Source organism: Hippoglossus hippoglossus, chromosome 15 (genome assembly GCF_009819705.1).
Source record: "Hippoglossus hippoglossus isolate fHipHip1 chromosome 15, fHipHip1.pri, whole genome shotgun sequence".
Classification (NCBI taxonomy): Eukaryota; Metazoa; Chordata; class Actinopteri; order Pleuronectiformes; family Pleuronectidae; genus Hippoglossus; species Hippoglossus hippoglossus.
The window spans coordinates 20,440,728-20,460,156 of NC_047165.1; the positions used below are offsets into that span (position 1 = coordinate 20,440,728).

General features: G+C 43.1%; 1 protein-coding gene across 9 annotated transcripts in view; it reads right to left on the minus strand.

The window, feature by feature from the left end:
- Positions 1–19,429, minus strand: part of LOC117775372 (inositol polyphosphate-5-phosphatase A) — a 149,551-nt gene that overhangs the window by 33,002 nt on the left and 97,120 nt on the right. For all 9 annotated transcript variants that reach the window (XR_004616258.1, XR_004616257.1, XR_004616256.1 and 6 more), the window contains exon 9: positions 12,508–12,592. Coding sequence is in view for 6 of the 9 variants with exons in the window: in XM_034608456.1 (XP_034464347.1) it covers positions 12,508–12,592 (85 nt within the window). In the remaining 3 variants the exon portion in view is untranslated. The remainder of the gene's footprint in view (positions 1–12,507; positions 12,593–19,429) is intronic.

A 19,429-nucleotide genomic window follows, 5' to 3' on the forward strand; every position in this document is an offset into this window, starting at 1 on the left:
GGGGCTCCCCTTTGTGTCAGCAGGGGCAGTGGCATTGTCAGAATGCGCCATTATTCTCTCGTTGCCACGCAAAGCGGGCCTGCCAGCTGAGTTAAGGTGTGCCAGCAGGGCTGGCAGGTTCAGCATGAATTGCTTAGCACTCCGATCGCTTTTCTTCCGCTCGCCACCGTTCATCACGCCCATCCCGCATGCATGATTGCGACATCTGCCCGAGCAGGGTAGAAGGGGGCATCCAAAGTAGGCAACAACAAATTTGGCCTCCTACGTTCCTGCCAGCTATTACACAGGGAAGCCAGTAAATCAGCTGTGACCCTCCCCACCCGATCTGACTGGACACAAGCCAGAGTTATCCACTCCTCTCTCCCCGAGTCCGACTAATTTAATGTCTCCAAACACGACGGATTCATCACTGACACACACACACTGCGGCCTGGGGAGTCAACATGGAGGAGGTGAGAGTGGAAACATTATCACCCCTAAAGTTAGCCTGTGGGTGACCCACTGGTCAACGCTTGACCCTAGTAAACCTGGCCTGCGTCACCCCTAATAGTGAGTAACACACACACACAAGCTCTCAACCCTTCCCATGAACTCACTGAGCTGCGTGAGAGCTGACACCGAGGGCTGTCGGCAGTGTGTGCGTAGTAGGAGGTCTCCTAACCTGCCACGCCCTCGCCAAAAACCGAGCACGGAGAGGTAAGAGGGTGTGCGAGGTAGTGATAATGTGCCCTATTTATCTTGTGCATTATAACATCTGGGAAACTTCTCTAAAAACAATGGCGCGCATTGAGGGCTGCCATTCTGGCTTTACCTTCACAAACTGGCCAAAAGCATTTGTCCCCTTGGAATGGATAATGGACAGGCCACAAATCATTCAGGACAACAGGGCTGAGGGTGTGTGTGTTGGTGTGTGGTGTGTGTGTGTGTGTGTGTGTGTGTGTGTGTGTGTGTGTGTGTGTGTGTGAGAGAGAGAGAAACTGAATGTATGTGTATGTTTTGTGTGAGTGTGTGTGTGTGTGTGTGTTCCCCCCTGGTATTTAACTTCTCTGCTGGCCCATTCTGCAGGGCCCCGCAGGACAAATTGCCCTGCATGGTTGTCTTTGAGAGGCAGTGCAGCGCGCAGAGAAAGGGACAGGGCTGAAACACAGGGAACAGGCCTATAAAAATTCATCACTTTGACCCCGGCGACCTCCCACTCCTGGGGGGCTACGCGCACGCACGCACGCACACTCACACAAGCACACACACTTGCCCACCCACCTAAACTCATGGTCTCAGCTGGGAGCAAGTACTCAAAAATGATCTCCAAACATTTTAGGTAAAAATTCATCATATAATAGAAACACACAGTAACTTAAACAAGACAACTGGAGGCACAGGATTGAACCGAGTCTCCGCTCTGTCTCTTTCTCTAACACATGCACACTAGCAGACACAATGGCCGTGGAAAAGCCTTCTACACAGGAAAAGGCCACCAGATGCTTCATTGTGACAGAGTCTGTGTGTAAAGTAGTGGCAGTAAAAGGAGGGTGGATTCTCCTGAGGCATATTAGTCCCACTAGGAGGAGGACATTGTTTCAGGCCAGGCTCTTGACACATTACTGCCACCTGTACAAAGAAAACCTAATGAGAGATTTAATCTGAGAAACCTCCCCTGCCACTTTTAGTCAGCACTTTGAAACCAACCGCGGCAGATGTCTACAAGCCTGTTTAACGTACCGGCTTCCCTCCACCTCTAAGGCCATGCATGCTTAAACGCTCAATAGCCATCTTAATGTGGCATTCATTTGAATGTTGTTAGCTGCAGCTGTTATGTTTTGAATTAGGAGCTTTGTGATGTGAAGGAGTAGCCGGCAGCGCTGCGGCCATTCATGCTTTCCCTTTTCCACGCTTCGGGCTTAAAAATAACATTTATACTGTTAATGGGGAAACAAATTCACATACAACCGTGAAGCAATGATTGTCGCACATTAAATGCTGTTGGTACGGGGAAAACACTGAGCACCTGAAACTATCGCACACTCATTTAATTTACCTATTCCACCATAGCTCCGGCTGGGAATCAATTAAAGGAAACAGAGGTGAGGTAATTTGTCGTGCTGAGTCAATTACGGAATATCGAAGGCCCGATCAGTGACTGGTGATTAGTGATGGTCCAATAGGAGCGCAGCCCGTTGAGTTCATTACTCTGGCATTCGATAAAGATCAGGACCAAACAATTAATGAAAGTCTAATTCTGGACTCTTGCAAGAGGACTGGAGCTTGGTTAGCACTGTGCAATAGGACATCTTTAACTAATTAGATCAAGATTCAGTTGATAAACATTGATCATATCTGCACAGAGTAAAAGGGCCATATTGAAGAAAAAGAATTTGAGAATACTACTTTATTCTCTAATTTTCTTTAAATTTAAGAGGGCCTAAATATTCCATCGTGAAGGAGTGATTTATTTTCTTACAGAAAATAATTTAACCTTCTCTCTCTGATGGTCTTAGGGAAGTTCTATCCACTGCAGTTTGTAAAACCATATTAACCAACTTTTTTATTCTCAAGTGACTTGGACTAAACTATTTTACGAGGTCATACCATCATTGTATTTTATTTCATTATTTTACATATCTCTATCTACTTTGCATTATTTTTCTCCTTCAATGTCATTTTTTAAATTTTGATACAGAATTTGCCTCTTTATTTGTTTTACCACTATTAATCTCTTTACCTCTTTATGCTGCTCTTTTTCATCTCTTATTTTGCTGAAAATGGTTGTAAATTGCTTTCTGATTTTAGATTGATGTCCCCGTACAGCACCTTGAATCTACCTCTGTGTACGAAAGGTCCTCTATAAATAAAACTGACTTGCTTTAACATTTCTGTAGCAACAGTTGAGCTACCACAGCAGTTGATGGCTTTTTCAGCCAGGTGACCTTCCTTCCTTCCAGTGTGCATTGGAGGAGAAGACCCCTGGCGAAGCACAAAAACCCTCCTCACACACAAAGAACATTGATTCATTTGGAGCACCACCCTTTAATTTGTTTGCACCATTTCATCTAAATGATGTGCTTGTCCACCAGGGTGGGAGAGAGAGGTGTAATTCAGCCAAGGAAAGGGGGAAGAGGAAGGTACAGGGGGGAGAGGAGGGGTCTTGACACCCCAGCACAGGGCGCTAGGCAACCATCTAGTGGGTGGGCTTTGTGATACATTTTACCAATTTTTCATGCCCATCCCTCTTGATGTGACCCCACTCAGGGCCTTTTATGCCCCTGACAGCTCCGCGCAGGAAAACATGCTGCCGCTCTGATAGCATGAAATCGGGAACAAAGACCCCCAGGGAGAGGAGAAGGGGGCCACCGAGGCACGCTGTGCTCCGGTCCCGCCTGGCTCCGGACACAAACAGATGTTAGGCCAGCCCCGGCTCTCTCTGCCCCCTGAAAGAGGAGGCCCTACAGAAGAAATGGGCCTGAGATGCATTGTTTTGGGCCTCCTAAGACAAAAAGTGGAACCACTCCTTCTGAAAGGGCCCGGCAATATGGCCGTCACAGATAAATCACACAAGGGGGGCCGGGAGAAAGGCCCATGAATTCTCAATGTGGCCCTTAATGGGCCCTCTTAAATATGATGGGATATTTGTGTGTGAATGGGGCCCAGTGACTTTTAATGTCAGGTTGCAGAGTTGTTTAAAAGCCCATGGTGCCAACGCTGGGTTTACAGCTACAATGAGCCATTCTGAAGGAACATCACTCTGCTGCTGACAATAAAGATTCTCACTGGGGAAACCTGTAGTGCAAATAGTTTAAATAAAATGAGCACTTCTTCTGGCTTCTGTAACAACAGCAGCATCTATCATCACTCATCCGTTTCTATTTTATAAAAGGAATGAGCCGCGGCGAACAAACACCACGACTTAAAGATATTATCTGATTTGAATAAGAACTGTGAGCGACTTGTTGAGTGGGTAGTGAACTCAGCCATGTGCAGCCATTCATAGAGAGGCTGCTATTTGCATATGCATTAGAAGAAACTATAATGAATATAATGCTGCAAATGGCTTTGGAGATGGTGTGTGTGTGCGCATGTTTATGCACAGCCCCCAGAGACAACATGTGCTATCTTGGCAACCACTCGATGCTTTCGAGAGAGAAAAACAATTATTGTGCCGAGGACTGCATTAGTCAAAAATAGACTGACATCATAGAAGTCGGACACTATGTGCCAGGCACAAAGAGATCCCTATCCCTCACAGTTTATGCCACATTTGATCTGCACTAAATAATAGCATCTCTGTTTGCTGATTTCAAAGACATGGGTCCATTCTGAGCTACAGGAGACGACGAACCATCAATAAGGCAAGAGATAAAGAAAGACTGAGCTGGAGGGCAAATTTGATTATTCCTGATTTATAGAGAGATTACATTGTTAAGAAAAAGTACTGGATGAAATAAAAACGACATTGATTCAGTATTGAGTCGACTTGAATTCACAGACTGATGCGATTGTTCACTGATTGGATTTGGAATAATTATGTCGTTTGCATAATCTTGACAACAGCATCAAACAAGACAAAAGAATAATCTCATTATTTTAAATAAGATGTAAATAGTTTAAATTGCATTGTATAAAAATAAATGTAATTTCCTTCTTTCATGAGGCTTCTTGAATCGCACAGACAGAAGGATCTGGTACGTTTAATTGGTATGTTTTTAATGCACTGACAGCTTTTGGCTTATACACTGCATATATAATCCATATGGTGCCAGCTTCTGTAAAGTAATATTTGTTGGTTTCTTACATTTCTATGATAATAAACCGAGTAATTTTGGGTGTAAGACCCCATTCAGGGCTTTGTGAGATTTTAATAGAGATTTTACAGATGAAAAGATAATTCAGTGACTTTATTATATATTTGTAATATTCAGCAGATTAATTGAAGATGAAAATAATCCTTGTGTTGTGGCTCTGATTTGTACGGAGGAGTTCTAGGACTATATTGAAAAAAAGAGGATATTTTTCGAGAATAAAGTCATAATATTGCAGTAATTAAGTCGTGATTGAGAAGAATATCGTACTACAAGAATCAAGCCAGATATTAATAAAAAAATCATACTATATTGAGAAAAAGAAATATGGAAGTAAGTAGCAAGGAGAACACGTACTCACCAGGGAGGAAATTTCCTCCGAGTCTGTTTGGTTCTTTCTTCAGAATAGACACAGTTTCTTGCACAATATTTTCAAAATCCTGATACTTTTTAATAATGTGGTGCTGATGAGCCAGAAGATTACGAATTTCATTATTTGTGAAACTTTTACTAAAGCATAACCTAACAAGATGCTCCACATTCCTCATTTTAACACAGGCGACAGGTTTATAATATTAAGACTTTATTTTTGTAATATTATGACTTTATCGTCATGATCTTACCACTTTATTCTTGTAATAATGCGAGTTTGTTGTAATATTATTAATTTATTCTTGTTATATTATGACGTATTTCTTGTAATATTAAAAATGTTCTTATAATATTTTAGGATAAGGAGGTAATGGTTAGACAGGTAATAAAAGAGGACAGGACAAAGTAAAAGAGAATAAGTAACTGAAAGACTGAGGGAGGTAATGCACTTGGGAGAGTGAGGGTGAGATAAGGAGCATTTAGTTTACTTTGTGTGTTTTTTAATCGCAGTATTTAAGAAATTATAGACTTGGCTTCAGCAGCACTCCATTACGCACATCAAACAACAAACAAATGGGCGCGATAAAGTCAGTTTCCTCTGATAAACAACAATAAAGCTGTTCTGGGAGAAGGAGTGACAGAGCAGCAGCAACAAGTCTGGATTTAAAGGAGACATCTGAACGTTGGCAGAGCTGGAGGAGACAGCAGAGGTGAAGGAGCGAGGGGTAACTCAGGCAACGTCCCTGACCGGGGCCAACCCCAGGGCCCTGCGAGGCGGCCGACCCCCCCTAACCCCGCAGGTCCCGTTAGTGCCAGGCTCTGCGCTCATCCTTGGCTTGGTTTGTCACGCCATCCCACCGTTGGCATGGTGTTCCCAGCTGCCAGTCACAGTGCCCCCCCCCTTCAAGTACACAGTGGCAATAGCATGGCTGGCGCCGGGCTCAAACGGCCTGTTGTTAATGAGCAGCACCAACAGAAGCCATTGCTTGTTCTTCATTTGCCAGCGTTTAATTATATGGACAGCGCTCCCATCAAAGCTGCATTGCTCAAGTTACGCCCTCATAGCTGAACTCTTCTTCCCTCTGTGACTTCAGAGCTGTATTCATTAGCATCGAAAGCAAACAGAGAGAAGAGAGAGAGAACAGACGCTGTTGTCTAGAGGGAATAGTCTCCCTCTATATCCAGATGGGTTATCTGTGATATAATGGGCCCTCATTGTGATAGATTGGACTCTTCTAGCCAGATAATATGCTTTTATTGTATTGTAAAGAAACGTCTCCATCACAAGCTTCACCTGTGAAGCTGTAAACAGGCCTGGGCCAAACAGTGGGTGTAAATAAGCAAATAACTTTACGTGTCTTTGTGTGGGGCAGTAAACCGGGGCGGGGGAAACTGCATCAGGACTATTAAGACAGTGTCAGGTGGGCTGTCTTCCACAGAAAAGTTTATTGATTTAGTGGGCTACAAGAAACCATGCAGACTATTTGTAAATACAATTTGGTGCACAAACAAAAAAGTCAAATACAACCTTCCTAATACGTCCCCTCAGTCTAGCTTGTTTCTCTACATTTGAGAATGAATTAAGTAAAGACGGAGAATAGAAAAACTTTGGCATAAAACCGCCAATTTTCTCATAATAAACTCCCATTTTACTCCAAATCTGATTGAGGGTCTGTGTGTGTAATATGTGTGTTCATATACATCTGTGACTCTGGGTGTTAATGCATGAGAAGCTGAGGGCAGCCAAGGAGGCTCGTGGTCCCCAGTGTCAGGGGTTCCACAGAACAGAGGCCCAATCAGTGCTGGCCCGCTGGTTAATGGATGGATGGCTCCCAAAATTAATTAGCCTGACTAATGTAGTGTACACTTAATTACACTGGCCACCTTTTGATTTATAGCTGGCCAGATACACACATGCTAGTCAAAGTCAGACTAAAAAGGGAAAACTGTTTAGCCTTTACTGGTGCAAATTATTTACCCAGACTAGGTTCAGCAGCCAGGAACAACGGCCATCAACTATTTGATGAACTGTTGTTGGTTTCTGCAGGTGACATGCACACACAACATGTTTAGTTGCCTTCAATAGTTTAAACTTTGAGGACATGTGAAAATGTTAATAACAAAATAACGAATTAAAGAAAATGATTGGGATCCAAGATAGAAAATTTGTAAAATTTTATTCTATTTTTTTACACAATTCGCCATGGAGGTTTTGTTTTCTACCCTGTTTGTTTGTTTGTTTGTTTGTGAGCAAGTATGCACAAAAAAACTACTGGACGGATTACCACAAAATGGTTTGGATCCAAGAAGAATAATTCATGGATCTTGATGAAAAAAGAATCAGTCACATTACGAGAACTGATGAGTATGAGTGAGTGAAATTTGGTGCAGCTTGATTGTATTTAAGGGGCCTGGGCAGAGGTATACTCTCCATCCAGTTGATTACACTTTTCCTGACTGGTTCAAAGAAATCTAATTTCTTCAAAAATGTAAGTTTGGCATCTCCAAACAGCTCATACATATTTACAAAAATAGAGAAGCAATTCATCCAGAGCCTGATGTATAAAATTCTACACATACATGCAGCAATAAAAATATATATAATAAGAACAATATGATTTTTCCTGTATATGTAACCCTAAATACTGCTAACTGATATTTCCATCTCCGCTGTCATGGGCATGTGCGCTGAGCGACTCCACAGAGTGAAAAATGAATGATCTATCATGTCGTCCTGTCATTACTGAGCATTTTACAGCATTCATTAGGAGTGGGGCTAGTCTGGGGCCCCACCTTTAATTTCATGCTGCTTAAGCGAGAGAAAGGACACAGGACAAAGGAAGGAAGATTGATGCCCGGTCTGGCCCCCCCTGCACTTCCTGCAGACGCAGAAAGGGGGTGCTGCTCCGAACCCCTGTCAAGTCAGCGAGAGGCCAGCGAGCCTAATGAAATCTATCCATGTAGCAGCAGATCAGGCCCAATTAAAGCAGCCCCACGCCGTGTCACGGGGACAGTAGATCAAGTCAGCAATTAACCTTCCCGCTGGCCTCTATCAATCCTTAAATTGGAGCGGGCTGGCCAGCAGCACACAATCTCTGCAGATATTAAATTTACATTCTATTAAGTTTAATTAGGAGGGATTTTAAATATACTGGAAGTCTAGGCACGGAGCCCTGAGACTGTCATCGATACCGCTGATTCACGGCCACTGGCCACCTCCAGGGACACACACACACTCCCTCACACACCATTATACACCTTACACCTCCCTCTGACTAAAGCATGGGACCAAGAAAAACTGTGTTTGCTGTTGGTGTGAATGGGTCAACAGGGGTGATTTGACCTGGCTTCATGTCGCAGATTCTAAAAAGGGAGGTGCCACCTCTCAGTCGCGGCCTTAAGAGCTGAACATGGTCTCCATAATAAGATTTTTGGGGTTCCTGCAGGACAACTCATACATGACAGATATTGGCAGCTCCAAAAGATCCACCATCCCAAGTTTCTAATCAGTTGTACCTGCAGCATGTTGTCAAGTGTAAATCAGTGTGTTTCATCACAATGTTGGTGCTTAATTAAGGGCTTGAACTACAACCTAGGCTGATTAAATTACATTAAAAAACAGCGTTATTTGGAGGAAGTTGGAAATGAAAGAATAAGATGTTATAGAAATGGTAATGAATGCTAATAAGTGTCAGCAATGACAGAGTAACTGTTCACCAATCAAAGTTGGAGTAGGGATAACAATTGTATTTTAGGATTTGGAGGTTTATAAAACATTTCTGTCACAGACCACATGAGTGCTTATAAAAGAGTAATGAAGAAAGAGACAGAAAAGACGTGGGAGAAACAAAATGAGCAATATTAAACTGTTACTTGTTTTTCTTAATCGAGTCATAGAGCTGAGAAATGTTTCTCGATGGATGATCAATAAGAACAAACTGTAAAATTTGAGCTGAAGATTCACCCCAGCAAACGACTGCAACATCTGTGAATTTATCCCAATCCCATTACAGCCCTCACTGACCTCTATCTCCCAATTTAACATTTTCTGCCATGAAACAATTTTGATCTTTACATTACATTTGTTTACACTTTAGAAAGTGACCATATAAATAATAGGATTGTTTTATCAGATTCTTCAAATTTGCAATGTCAACAGCCTGTTTAATCCACACAATTATACAATTATGTAGTAATGGATTATGTAGAGAACCTAGTGTGTAACATTTCGAATAATACCTGCACACTCAGCACACAGATGGATGTTGAGATACCAACGATCAAAACACGAGAATCAGGTCTCATGTACAAGGTCTGATTCTAATGTAACAGGTCTCCAGTCTGGAACAACATGCACTGCAGCTCCAGTCAGTTAATTACTACTGGTTTGAATGGCTGCTTGGACACGATTGCCCGATAAGGGATTAAAAGAAACGGGCAAGCGGTGCATCAGCAAGTGGGCTGTGAAGCATCTGATTCTCCAGGCAAAACGTTTCCTTTGTGGTTTCCTGTTTTATCAGCACCGATGCAAAGCATGATCAAGCCAAAGCATGATCAGACCCATGGGAGAGGAAAAGACAAGGCTGGTGGGGACTGGACCACCTCCAGGCTGCTCAGCCCTAGCATTAGTCTCCACGTGGCTGTGTCCTTGTCTGCCAGTCAAAGGGCCGCTGAATGGGGGTCAATTGAAACCAATTCCCTCTGTCGGACACAATTAATGGGGTTTGCCCCAGGGTGGGCAAAAAGGGGACTGCCGCAGGCCTTTGGTTACTGATCCTGCCGCACAAGCATGCCAGGAATTTGCCACCTGGAATTTGCCCCTGTGACAATAACAAATCCACCCCCTTCCAAACCCACCTCCTTTTCTGTACACACATGGATACATCCTAAAATACCCCTGTCCCATCCACCCACCCACAAGGGAGGATGGGTGACAGGGGAGTGGCTAGTGGTTGTCCACAGTTCTAGTCGCCCACAACGGAGCAGAGACAGAGAAGAAGAGAAGTGGTGTAGTGTGCAGCTGTATAAATGGACTGGACGACTTTCTGTTCCAGTGATTCTCAGAGTAGGGCCTGGGGATCCTTCATGGGAGTTTCATGGTTGTCCCCGATTATCATCAAATCAAAAGGACAAGTCTTTTTTTTGGTGATTATTTTGTCCACTTAACGCAGCAAACAAATCTATTCATCTGCACTGCTTTTTCGGGCTCTTTCCTATCAATTGAACTTGGAGCGAGACCAGTGAGGAGAGCGAAAAAATGAGACTGCGAGAACAAGAGCCACCCTCTCTCTGTCCGAATCAATCTTCTGATAAGTATGGGCGATCGATCCACCACCAGCCCCATCTACAGTTAAGCACTCCAGTGGATGTGCACTAATTGTCCTGTTGACATTAATTGTCATTAAAGGGCTTAAAACGGCCCCTCGGCTGTGAGTTTACATCCTGCACCAAGGTTGCAACCCATTTGTTTATTGGCGATATCACAGCTCTCTCTGCCGCACACGCGGGTCACTGTTAAATCAGACAGGTTGGCCAGGGCACAGGACGGGTTTATATGAAGCAGTGCTGCCACTTTAATGGCCCGTTTCTCACAAGATGACATCATTAGTCTTTTCTGTTGTCCCCATTAAATGGTCAGTATGTTTGAAGAACTCATTAAGGTGGAGGGGAAATGTCTAGGTGTGTGTGTGGTTTATGCCACAGCCCGCAGCTCTAACTTCCGGAGGGGAAGTCTAAAAAGCCTAAAGGACCCCCTGCATTGCTGCCACACCCCTGTAAACAGGGTGAATCAATCAGCTTCATTTGGCCTAACAAATTGGTTTGTGTGTGTGCGTGTGTGTGTGTGTGTGTGTGTGTGTATTCGCTCCGGATGTAAATAGGGGGCCAAGGTGCATAAGAAAAGAGCTGTGTGGAGGTGAGAGGGGGCAGAGATGGATACATACCGATGCAAGCCTAACACATCCCTGGAAAAGGGGTCGTGACCCGCGCTGCACTCAAACAGCATTTCAGAGTGGTCGAGACACAGAGAGGGTGACGAGAGCAACTTCGCTCCACAGATCCAAATCATCTCATCGGACTTTGTATGATTGGATGTTTTCCTTTCGTGTAAAACGCCTCCATATTGTATTAAACTTTATTGGTAATGAAAACACATTTTTCCTATGAAACCAATTATTATGATTTATTACACATAGCACAGAGTGTTTTATCACAGCAATGTGGATAATATATGAAACAGCACATTACTGCTATAAAACCACTGCTGTGACCTAAAATATGTGCCAGGTGACATTAAGTTGCACGTCTGAATAGCCTCAGTGTTTGCACATCTGCTGCTGTGGCTTCTCTACTTGGATTTATTATCTCCAAAGCAACACTGTTCACATGATCAGCGGGTTAATGTGACCCAATTACGGAACCATAATCAAATGTACTGCACAAATGTTGAAGCAATCAATCAATGCCCCTGATGGATTTGCTGAGTAAAAACATGTGACGGCCCTCCCACTTCAGCTGGGTATCCTCGAGGGGATGCTGATTCACCACACCTCTAGTGGCCGGATGACTAAACTGCTATAAAGTTTGTTCTTGAGCGCCACACAGAGTGAAGTCCTTCCTAAGTCATTTGAGCAAAACCCTGCCATTCACAAAGCTTTCCCTCCTCTTCCCTTCTCCCATGAATGGGGCCCTGATTGAAATGAACAATGCCCACACCTTGAACAGGCCCACTGGTTCGAGGGCCATTGTGCTGGAGAGGAGGGAGAGGATCGGCCAACAAGTGGCTCTCCCACTCTCTTATCATAGGACTCCACTGTCTGTGGTGGGCCCTTTATTAATTGTTGTGCCACTAACCCCCCCCCCCCCACACACGGCCATCGCGTCACGGAGAATGCTGAATGACTGCGCTACCTTGGCTTTCACTGGCCTCATTTGCACCAGGAGAAGGAGGAGGAGGAGAAAGAGGAAGAAAGAGGGGAGGGAGGGAGCAGGAGAGGAAGGGAGAGAGAAAGAGCCGTGAATGGCACCATAACATAACAATGCACTTGGAGGCTCAGTTGGCAAACACAGCTGGACCAGCCACAGTGAAGCATTTAATGAGTCATAACTCTAAAGAGACAGGGGGCTACTAAAACCACTTTTACTATATTGCAGTTTCTCTGGAATACGCACAAACACACGCACACATACACTTTATATTACTCTGAGTTTGATGGCAGTCAAACGCACATGTATATAATATATTATCATACAGTTGTACACACATTTTCAGCATATTGCACACATAATCTCTATAATAAGCCGTGCGTCTGAAATTCATCAGAAAGAAAACAAAAGCACTCACCTCAATAACCTGCTTTGAGTCCAGCCTGAAGTTGAAGTCCCCAAAGACAAAATGTGGCAACTTTTCAAACCGCTGGTCTGTGATCCTGCAAAACACCACAACCACTCATCAGTGACAATGTTTTAAACAATCATTGCTGTGTTGGGTTCTGGCACAAAACACACCATGACCCTAATGATCCCAAATCATTAGCATTGATGATAAATAACAGAGAAGATCATCTTGGCAAACATCACCATGAGCTGTCAAAGACTTTTTTTTTCAAGCTGCCATGATCCCCCTGACCTCAGGGTATTTAATTCATGAGGACCACAGCACCACCTAGTGGCCTGATCACTTTGATCAGAGCCTCTTCACCTTTGCTGAGCTGTCTGACAGCTGTCTTTGGTCCAACACAATCTTTTGGTACAATAGTTTTACATCATTCAGGATTTATAACAGTACACAGAGTGTAGATGCAATAATGGAGCAGATAGAGACAATCTAAGAAACATGTGACATGAAATACAAACAGGAAATACATAAGGCCTATGAAGATGATTTCCAGGTTTATAGATAAACAGGATATATTTGAACAGAATGCAATCCTGAAAATAAATTTTGGACAAATGGTCAGGAGTGAGATATGAACCAGAAAATCTAAACTATATAATCCTAATAATCCTGTCACCCTCAGAATGATTATTAAATGAAGCTTCCTATATGCAGTTAATGAAAAAAAAAAAAAAAATTCAAACAGCACTGGGACGGCCGATCACAGCGCCCATGTCATCCCTGAACCACATTAAGTTCATTCATATCAGCGTATGTTATAGGGGTTCAACATTCAGTTCAAATTCTACATTTTGATCATTTCTTTTGATATGATCCTTTAGATCTGCTTTTCAAAAAAAGAGCTAAGCAGCACAAAATCCTCTGACTCTCTGGATTCGTTCGTGGGCTTCTGGGTTTAGTCCTCCGATCAGAAACAGACTTTAAGAGCTTGAAAGACTCAATCTGCCCCTGCTGCCACAGGCTCTCCCTCAGCAGGCCTGTAACTAAAGTGACTCCTGCTCTTTTGATGCCTCTTAAGGGTCTTTAAATCCAGCACATTTTATTGTCTCTTGTCTTGCAAATGTTTTTAATACAGTGAATGCATTGCTTTTTAAGCCCGACAGTGTCAAAGGATCCGCAGAGTATTGATCCTCTCTGTCATGAACTACTTCCAAATCTCCGGAACCTCGCCACAGCGCCAGCATCCGAGTGCTTAAAAAAACACACCTAAGCGACATATAATTAACTCCTTTGCCTCATCACTTTCTTAAAAGTGGCTCTTCTACGGAGCAGAGATAGGAAATTAAGGTGGACGTAGCACAGCCTCTTAATTAATGATTCAGGATGCTTGGCTCGCTATCTCCACTAATCGTGCAGATAAATCTCACTGTGGACTTCCCAGGCCCAGATAACAATATATTTATGGGGCTGTAAAGAGAGAAGAAGCTCCTTCTTAGTGGTGGGTCTCGGCTCTGGCCGGCCGCCGTAAAGCATGACCATTTCCTCTCTAGGAGGCAGGGAGAAGGAACGGCACGGAGGCGAAGGTGACTGGAGTAAAGGAACGCAGCTATTATATTAAATGGAGAGTATGTCATTTTGACATTGCATTATATTAAAGAGAAACTGGATCGTCTTTCTATTCCGTGGATTTTTCAACAGGGGTCACCATGGAGATGAGGGCAGCATGATCTAGAATTGAATTTCCAAAGTAACAAACAGTCAATCTTTGCCATTTGAAACATGACTTAAATGACTTATTATTTGCAGATTAACTATTTAAATGTATTGAATTGTTGTTAAAGCTTTACTGTAGATTGAGGGAAGTCGTGTCAGACATTTTTGGCAGAGAAAATGTCTGAAGTGACAGGATCTGAAGAAGAATACAGAACCACAATGTGGGGCAGAACAGAAGTGATGAGGTGCAAGAGAAATGTTGGGGCCTTGATCCACTCCAAAACTTGTAGGTGTATCTATGGGTGATTAAAGACATGTGCAGCTAGTTACATTTACTCTATGTGGACCCACAAAGACCCTCAGGCTACATGAATGCATTAGATAGAACTTGTTGATTTCTACTTAACCTTTATCGCAGCTTAAACAGTTTACTTCAGCACAGTTGTTCAGTAATAAGCTCCATCATTTCTCTGAAGCCATTTTCAGATATGCACTCCAAATCTGCTGCAGAGATCACATGTTTTGGTTTAGAGCACGTTGACACCAGCATCAGCCCTTATCACAAAATCTTGTTCTTTCCAAGTTGAAATCTTTGTCGGTGTCTTCTACGTGTATGACTCTACTTTTTCATCCAGATATTTGTATTCTTTTTGTTTTTTCAGTTTTGCATCCATTGTGTGTTAGACACATTATAAACACACCCACTGATTCATGATGAATCCTGCAGAGGATCTCCTGCTGTGTTCTTAAATGGGCTCACTTGGACATTTTCCAGAGTTTTACTCAGGAAGTGGAAGGAGAAACTCCAGAGAGTGTCCAAAGCAGCTGACTCTGAAATATGCAATCTCACATAATTTCAGGTGACTTTAGTGCAGGTCTGAAAAGCAGCTTGAGTGTACTTCTTCTTCTTCAGAGTAATTGTATTAGAAACCCTGGGTCCAGTAGCAGGTGAGAGGATGCCAGCTGGATAGACGCTCTTTTATATGTGGTCCAGGATGTATTCACACTCACAAAGCGAAGAAACTGTGGACACATGCGTCTCGATCAGACCATCTCTGAATGTGTTCTGAGTCATCGAATCTCAGGACACATTGAGGACACATTTGGGTGCGTTCAGACCTGAACTTAGCACTGACATCTGTGATCAGATGACTCAGGATGGATCTTAATATCAGGTCTGCACGGGTTCAACAAGTAAGGACAACATGTCGTCTTTCTTAACCAATGTGGTTGAATTACAGCACTTTTTCAAGTTGTTTACAATGTTCCACAACAACATGAAGAGCCATTGATGATTCAGCCAAAGACTCACTGCATACCACAATGGTTCAAATTATTACACTAAATTAAAGTCTCGCACTGATCACAGCCTGATAAAGACTGTTTGTGTGCGGGTTCCTTAATACTCTCAAACTGTGACTGATGTCATTAATGACTTCACATTCTGGTGCTAAGAGACTTGGCTCTATTTAAACAGGGTTAGTGGCCAGTTTATCCTGTTGGCCTGAATGCAGAGCAGTAAAAATGGCTGCACATACACGTCAGTGCAGTTGTTATAGGCGTGGGAACTTGTATACCCTGAGCTAATAGAGAATTTACCATGTCTGCCGTTATGAGTGTAGAATAAAAACCAAAAGTAAATTGAGCAAGGTGCAAACTTAGTTTTACTTTCTTGCAATCTGTGCCAATCAAACAAGGACACGAGAAAAGATAAAGAGAAGAGTGTGGAAGTGCAAAGAAAAGAGTAGTTGAAATGTGCGACAGGGAGTAAGTGAGTGTATGGGTGTTTCTCCAGAGCCTGGAGGTCTTTCTCCTCTACGTCCTGTAGCTTTATCCCACTAACAGCCATGTCTAATACCCGCAGCCTGGCTGTTTTGTCTGCCGCTCCAAGGTATCAGCCACAGGTCAAAAGGTAACAATGTGTTTACACGATCATTTCCTAAAGCACTCATGGTGACCCGCTGGTGTGAAAGTTGACTTTTTCCTTGGCCTTTGTGGGGGGAAGCGAAGAATCGCAACATTACTTACAGCTACTGGGATTGAAAAGGGGCCTGAGGGTGGGGGGTCCCAAGCTTGGGGGGCCCCCCCGCTCGACTGACCCTCACCCTCGGAGGGGGCCCCCATTAGCCTCGTCATCACAGTTCATTCAAGCAAACTGTTACAGTGTCAGTGACATTCTCCCACAAAGACGCACTCCTTTACACAGTCTATAAACGTGCTTTCTCCTGGACAATTCATCGCGTAGTGACACCCCTGAAAGAGGCTCCTCACAAGGGCCGTTCTCACTGAGGTTTGGGCTGGGGCCTTCGTTAGGCCTTCCTAGGGGCCACACAAAGACAGGGGTCAGACACTAATTTATAACACGGTCCCCGGCTTTGCTCCCAGGCTCCTTAAACCACCAGCACAAAGCAACCACGGCACATTCTCTCTCATTGCGATCCTACGTCTCTCCCACACACACACACACACACAGTCATAGAAGTGAAAAAACACTGAAAATATTCTTTCACCACAGAAACTGACAGCATCTAAGTTTAACACATAACACTCGTGTATAGCTCAATAATTCCTGGCTGCTTTTAAATCTTTCTCCTTCACACCAGCCTCAATCCCTCACTGACTCCTCTGCAGATTATTCGCTGTGACTGACAGCTAAACTGAGCCGTAATAGACAGTCTATATGGGATTATGAGGGTGCAATTGGGGGCCATGTCATGATTATATTGACAAGATGACTTACCATAAGTTGGCCAGTCAGATTCGACTTTGCACACAATAGCTGGGCTGAACGCAGCCATCCATTGTAAGTAAATGTTGAGAATCTGGGAGAATGTTAACATTGTGAAGAATGTGCTGGGTGACGTCTTTTTGAATAGGCCCTGACAGGACCTTTGACTCTGCAGGACAGGCTTCCCCTCGTCCCCCTGTTAGCTCCTCTGTAACGCCCATCCCGACAAGAGCAACCACACACAGAAAGATGCGGTGCTGAGGGGGTGCAAGGATGCTGCAGCGGTCACACAGAGGTTAACGAATAAGACGGCGCGAACTAACAGCACCTTCGACATACAGACAAGATGGGAATGATGTCTTTTAGGAATAGGGAAGATAGCTTATGGAATTATATGTGGAGTGGAAAGAATGTATTTTTGCTGAATCTTTGCTGAATGAACTTTTGTCTAAAACGGTCTGGATTGGAAAACAGATCGGTCCCAGACCTCCAGTGTTTCCAAACGCACCAGGTTCCATGATGTTCATTGGCTTTGGTCATTTGATCACTTACAAATCTGTTAGAGACTTTGCATCACTACAGTATAAAATCAACTGGATTTTGCAATATTGCATAATTCAAGCCAATTCAGCGTCCATGTCTAGTTATAACATGTTTATTTTTTAAACATTTATATTAATTATATGATGATAATATGGTGCTTTTTTTTTCCTGAAAAGGGAAATGCATCAACATGAAATCAAAAATCACAAACTGACAGTTCAGTTGTTTCTGTACTTTTGGTACTAGGTATGAAACATGGACTCAGCATTATTATTTTTTTGCTCTGAGGCCCCTAACTGATAAAATGCAGGAGCTATTTAGAACTAAGTGTATAAACAACAAATATCAAAATTTGTCGTCTTGGGAATCATGGGAAACACTCCACTTAATTACTTAAGTTGTTTTCATTGATACTGTATCATTGAAGTTGCCTTTATACTGTGGATATGACGTTTCTTTTTAACTGTAAAGTTTCAATTCTGGCATTGCCGCAACAATAAATTCCAAGTGTGGGAATATAAGATCTTTTCAGATGGTGATGTCTGTCCTTATCCTTGCTGTGTGTGTGTCTGTGTGTGTGTGCTTGTGATGAAAAACAGGTCTGCTTTGAGTAGAGAGACACGGGGGAAGATTAACCTCTGCTCCTGAAGGCCTCCCAGGGTGAGAAGGCAGCTCAAAATCACAGTGACACCACACACACACACACACACACACACACACACACACACACACACACACACACACACACACACACACACACACACACACACACACACACACACACACACACACACACACACACACACACACACACACACACACACAAAGTCACCTGTACACACACACACAAAAATTATAATGTACCTGACCTATGTACCTACTTTCTGTTTCTTTAGAAACCAGATATGAACAAATCAGGGAAAAATTGACATATGTATGACATGGACACTGTATTAAAAAATGTAATTATTTGGCATAGAGTGTACCCTTGCGCGTACGCACACAAACACACAGTCTCTTTAATAAATTCATTCAGGCTTTATGGAGGATCTGCGTGTGATTATCCAGTCCTCCCTCTTGCAGCTCAACATATCTATTGGCTGGAAACTCGCCGGCCTTTCTCTCCTCTTTCAGCCTGTTGTTCTGGGAAAAGCCTAAAGGGAAACATTTAGATTGGAGGGGTCTTTGAGACGCTCTGACAGTTGACTGATGACCGTCCATAAAATGACAAAGCATCGCTGTGTGGTGGCCAGTGCGGCCCACTGCCTCCCCATGGGAAACTAATTGCTTTGAATTGTTAACGGCAACATTATTTTTCTGCCAATCATTGCTTTTCAATGCCCCGAAAATGAGCATGAAACAAGTCTTTTCAGCGAACAAAACAGTTAAATGTCCCCAATGTTGATCAAATTAACTTCAGCACTGTGACAATGGACTATATTTGTGTGAAAATAATGGCGCGTCACAAAGGACGCCTTTATGCCAGGATTTCACAGTTGTAATGTAAAACTGTTCTCCCCTGAACCGGACCAGCCACCCTGAATGGGAGTTTAAAAAAAGAAACAAACGCCAATGCACAAAAGGGATTTTTGTTGAGGAAGAGGAAAAAAAAACCTGTTGATTTTATCTCATGCTATCATTTCATGGGCTCATTTAGCAGCCATGTTTTCCATACAGAGAGGCCAGGTGTTTTCAGCATCACTTAAGTTGATCAGCTGTAATAAGCAAAAAAAGCATAATTAATAACTACATACATATTTCTAGCATCTTGTCCATTTGTGTCAAATACTTTATTCCTTAAATTTAACTAGACACCAAGCTATTTTTAAAAGCATGAAACAAAATATGGAGTTTTTTCTTTTCATTGTCCACACAAAATCTATTACATCTAAAACAATGATTTCCATACATCAAGGCGTAGCTGAGTCAACAAGGTAAATAATG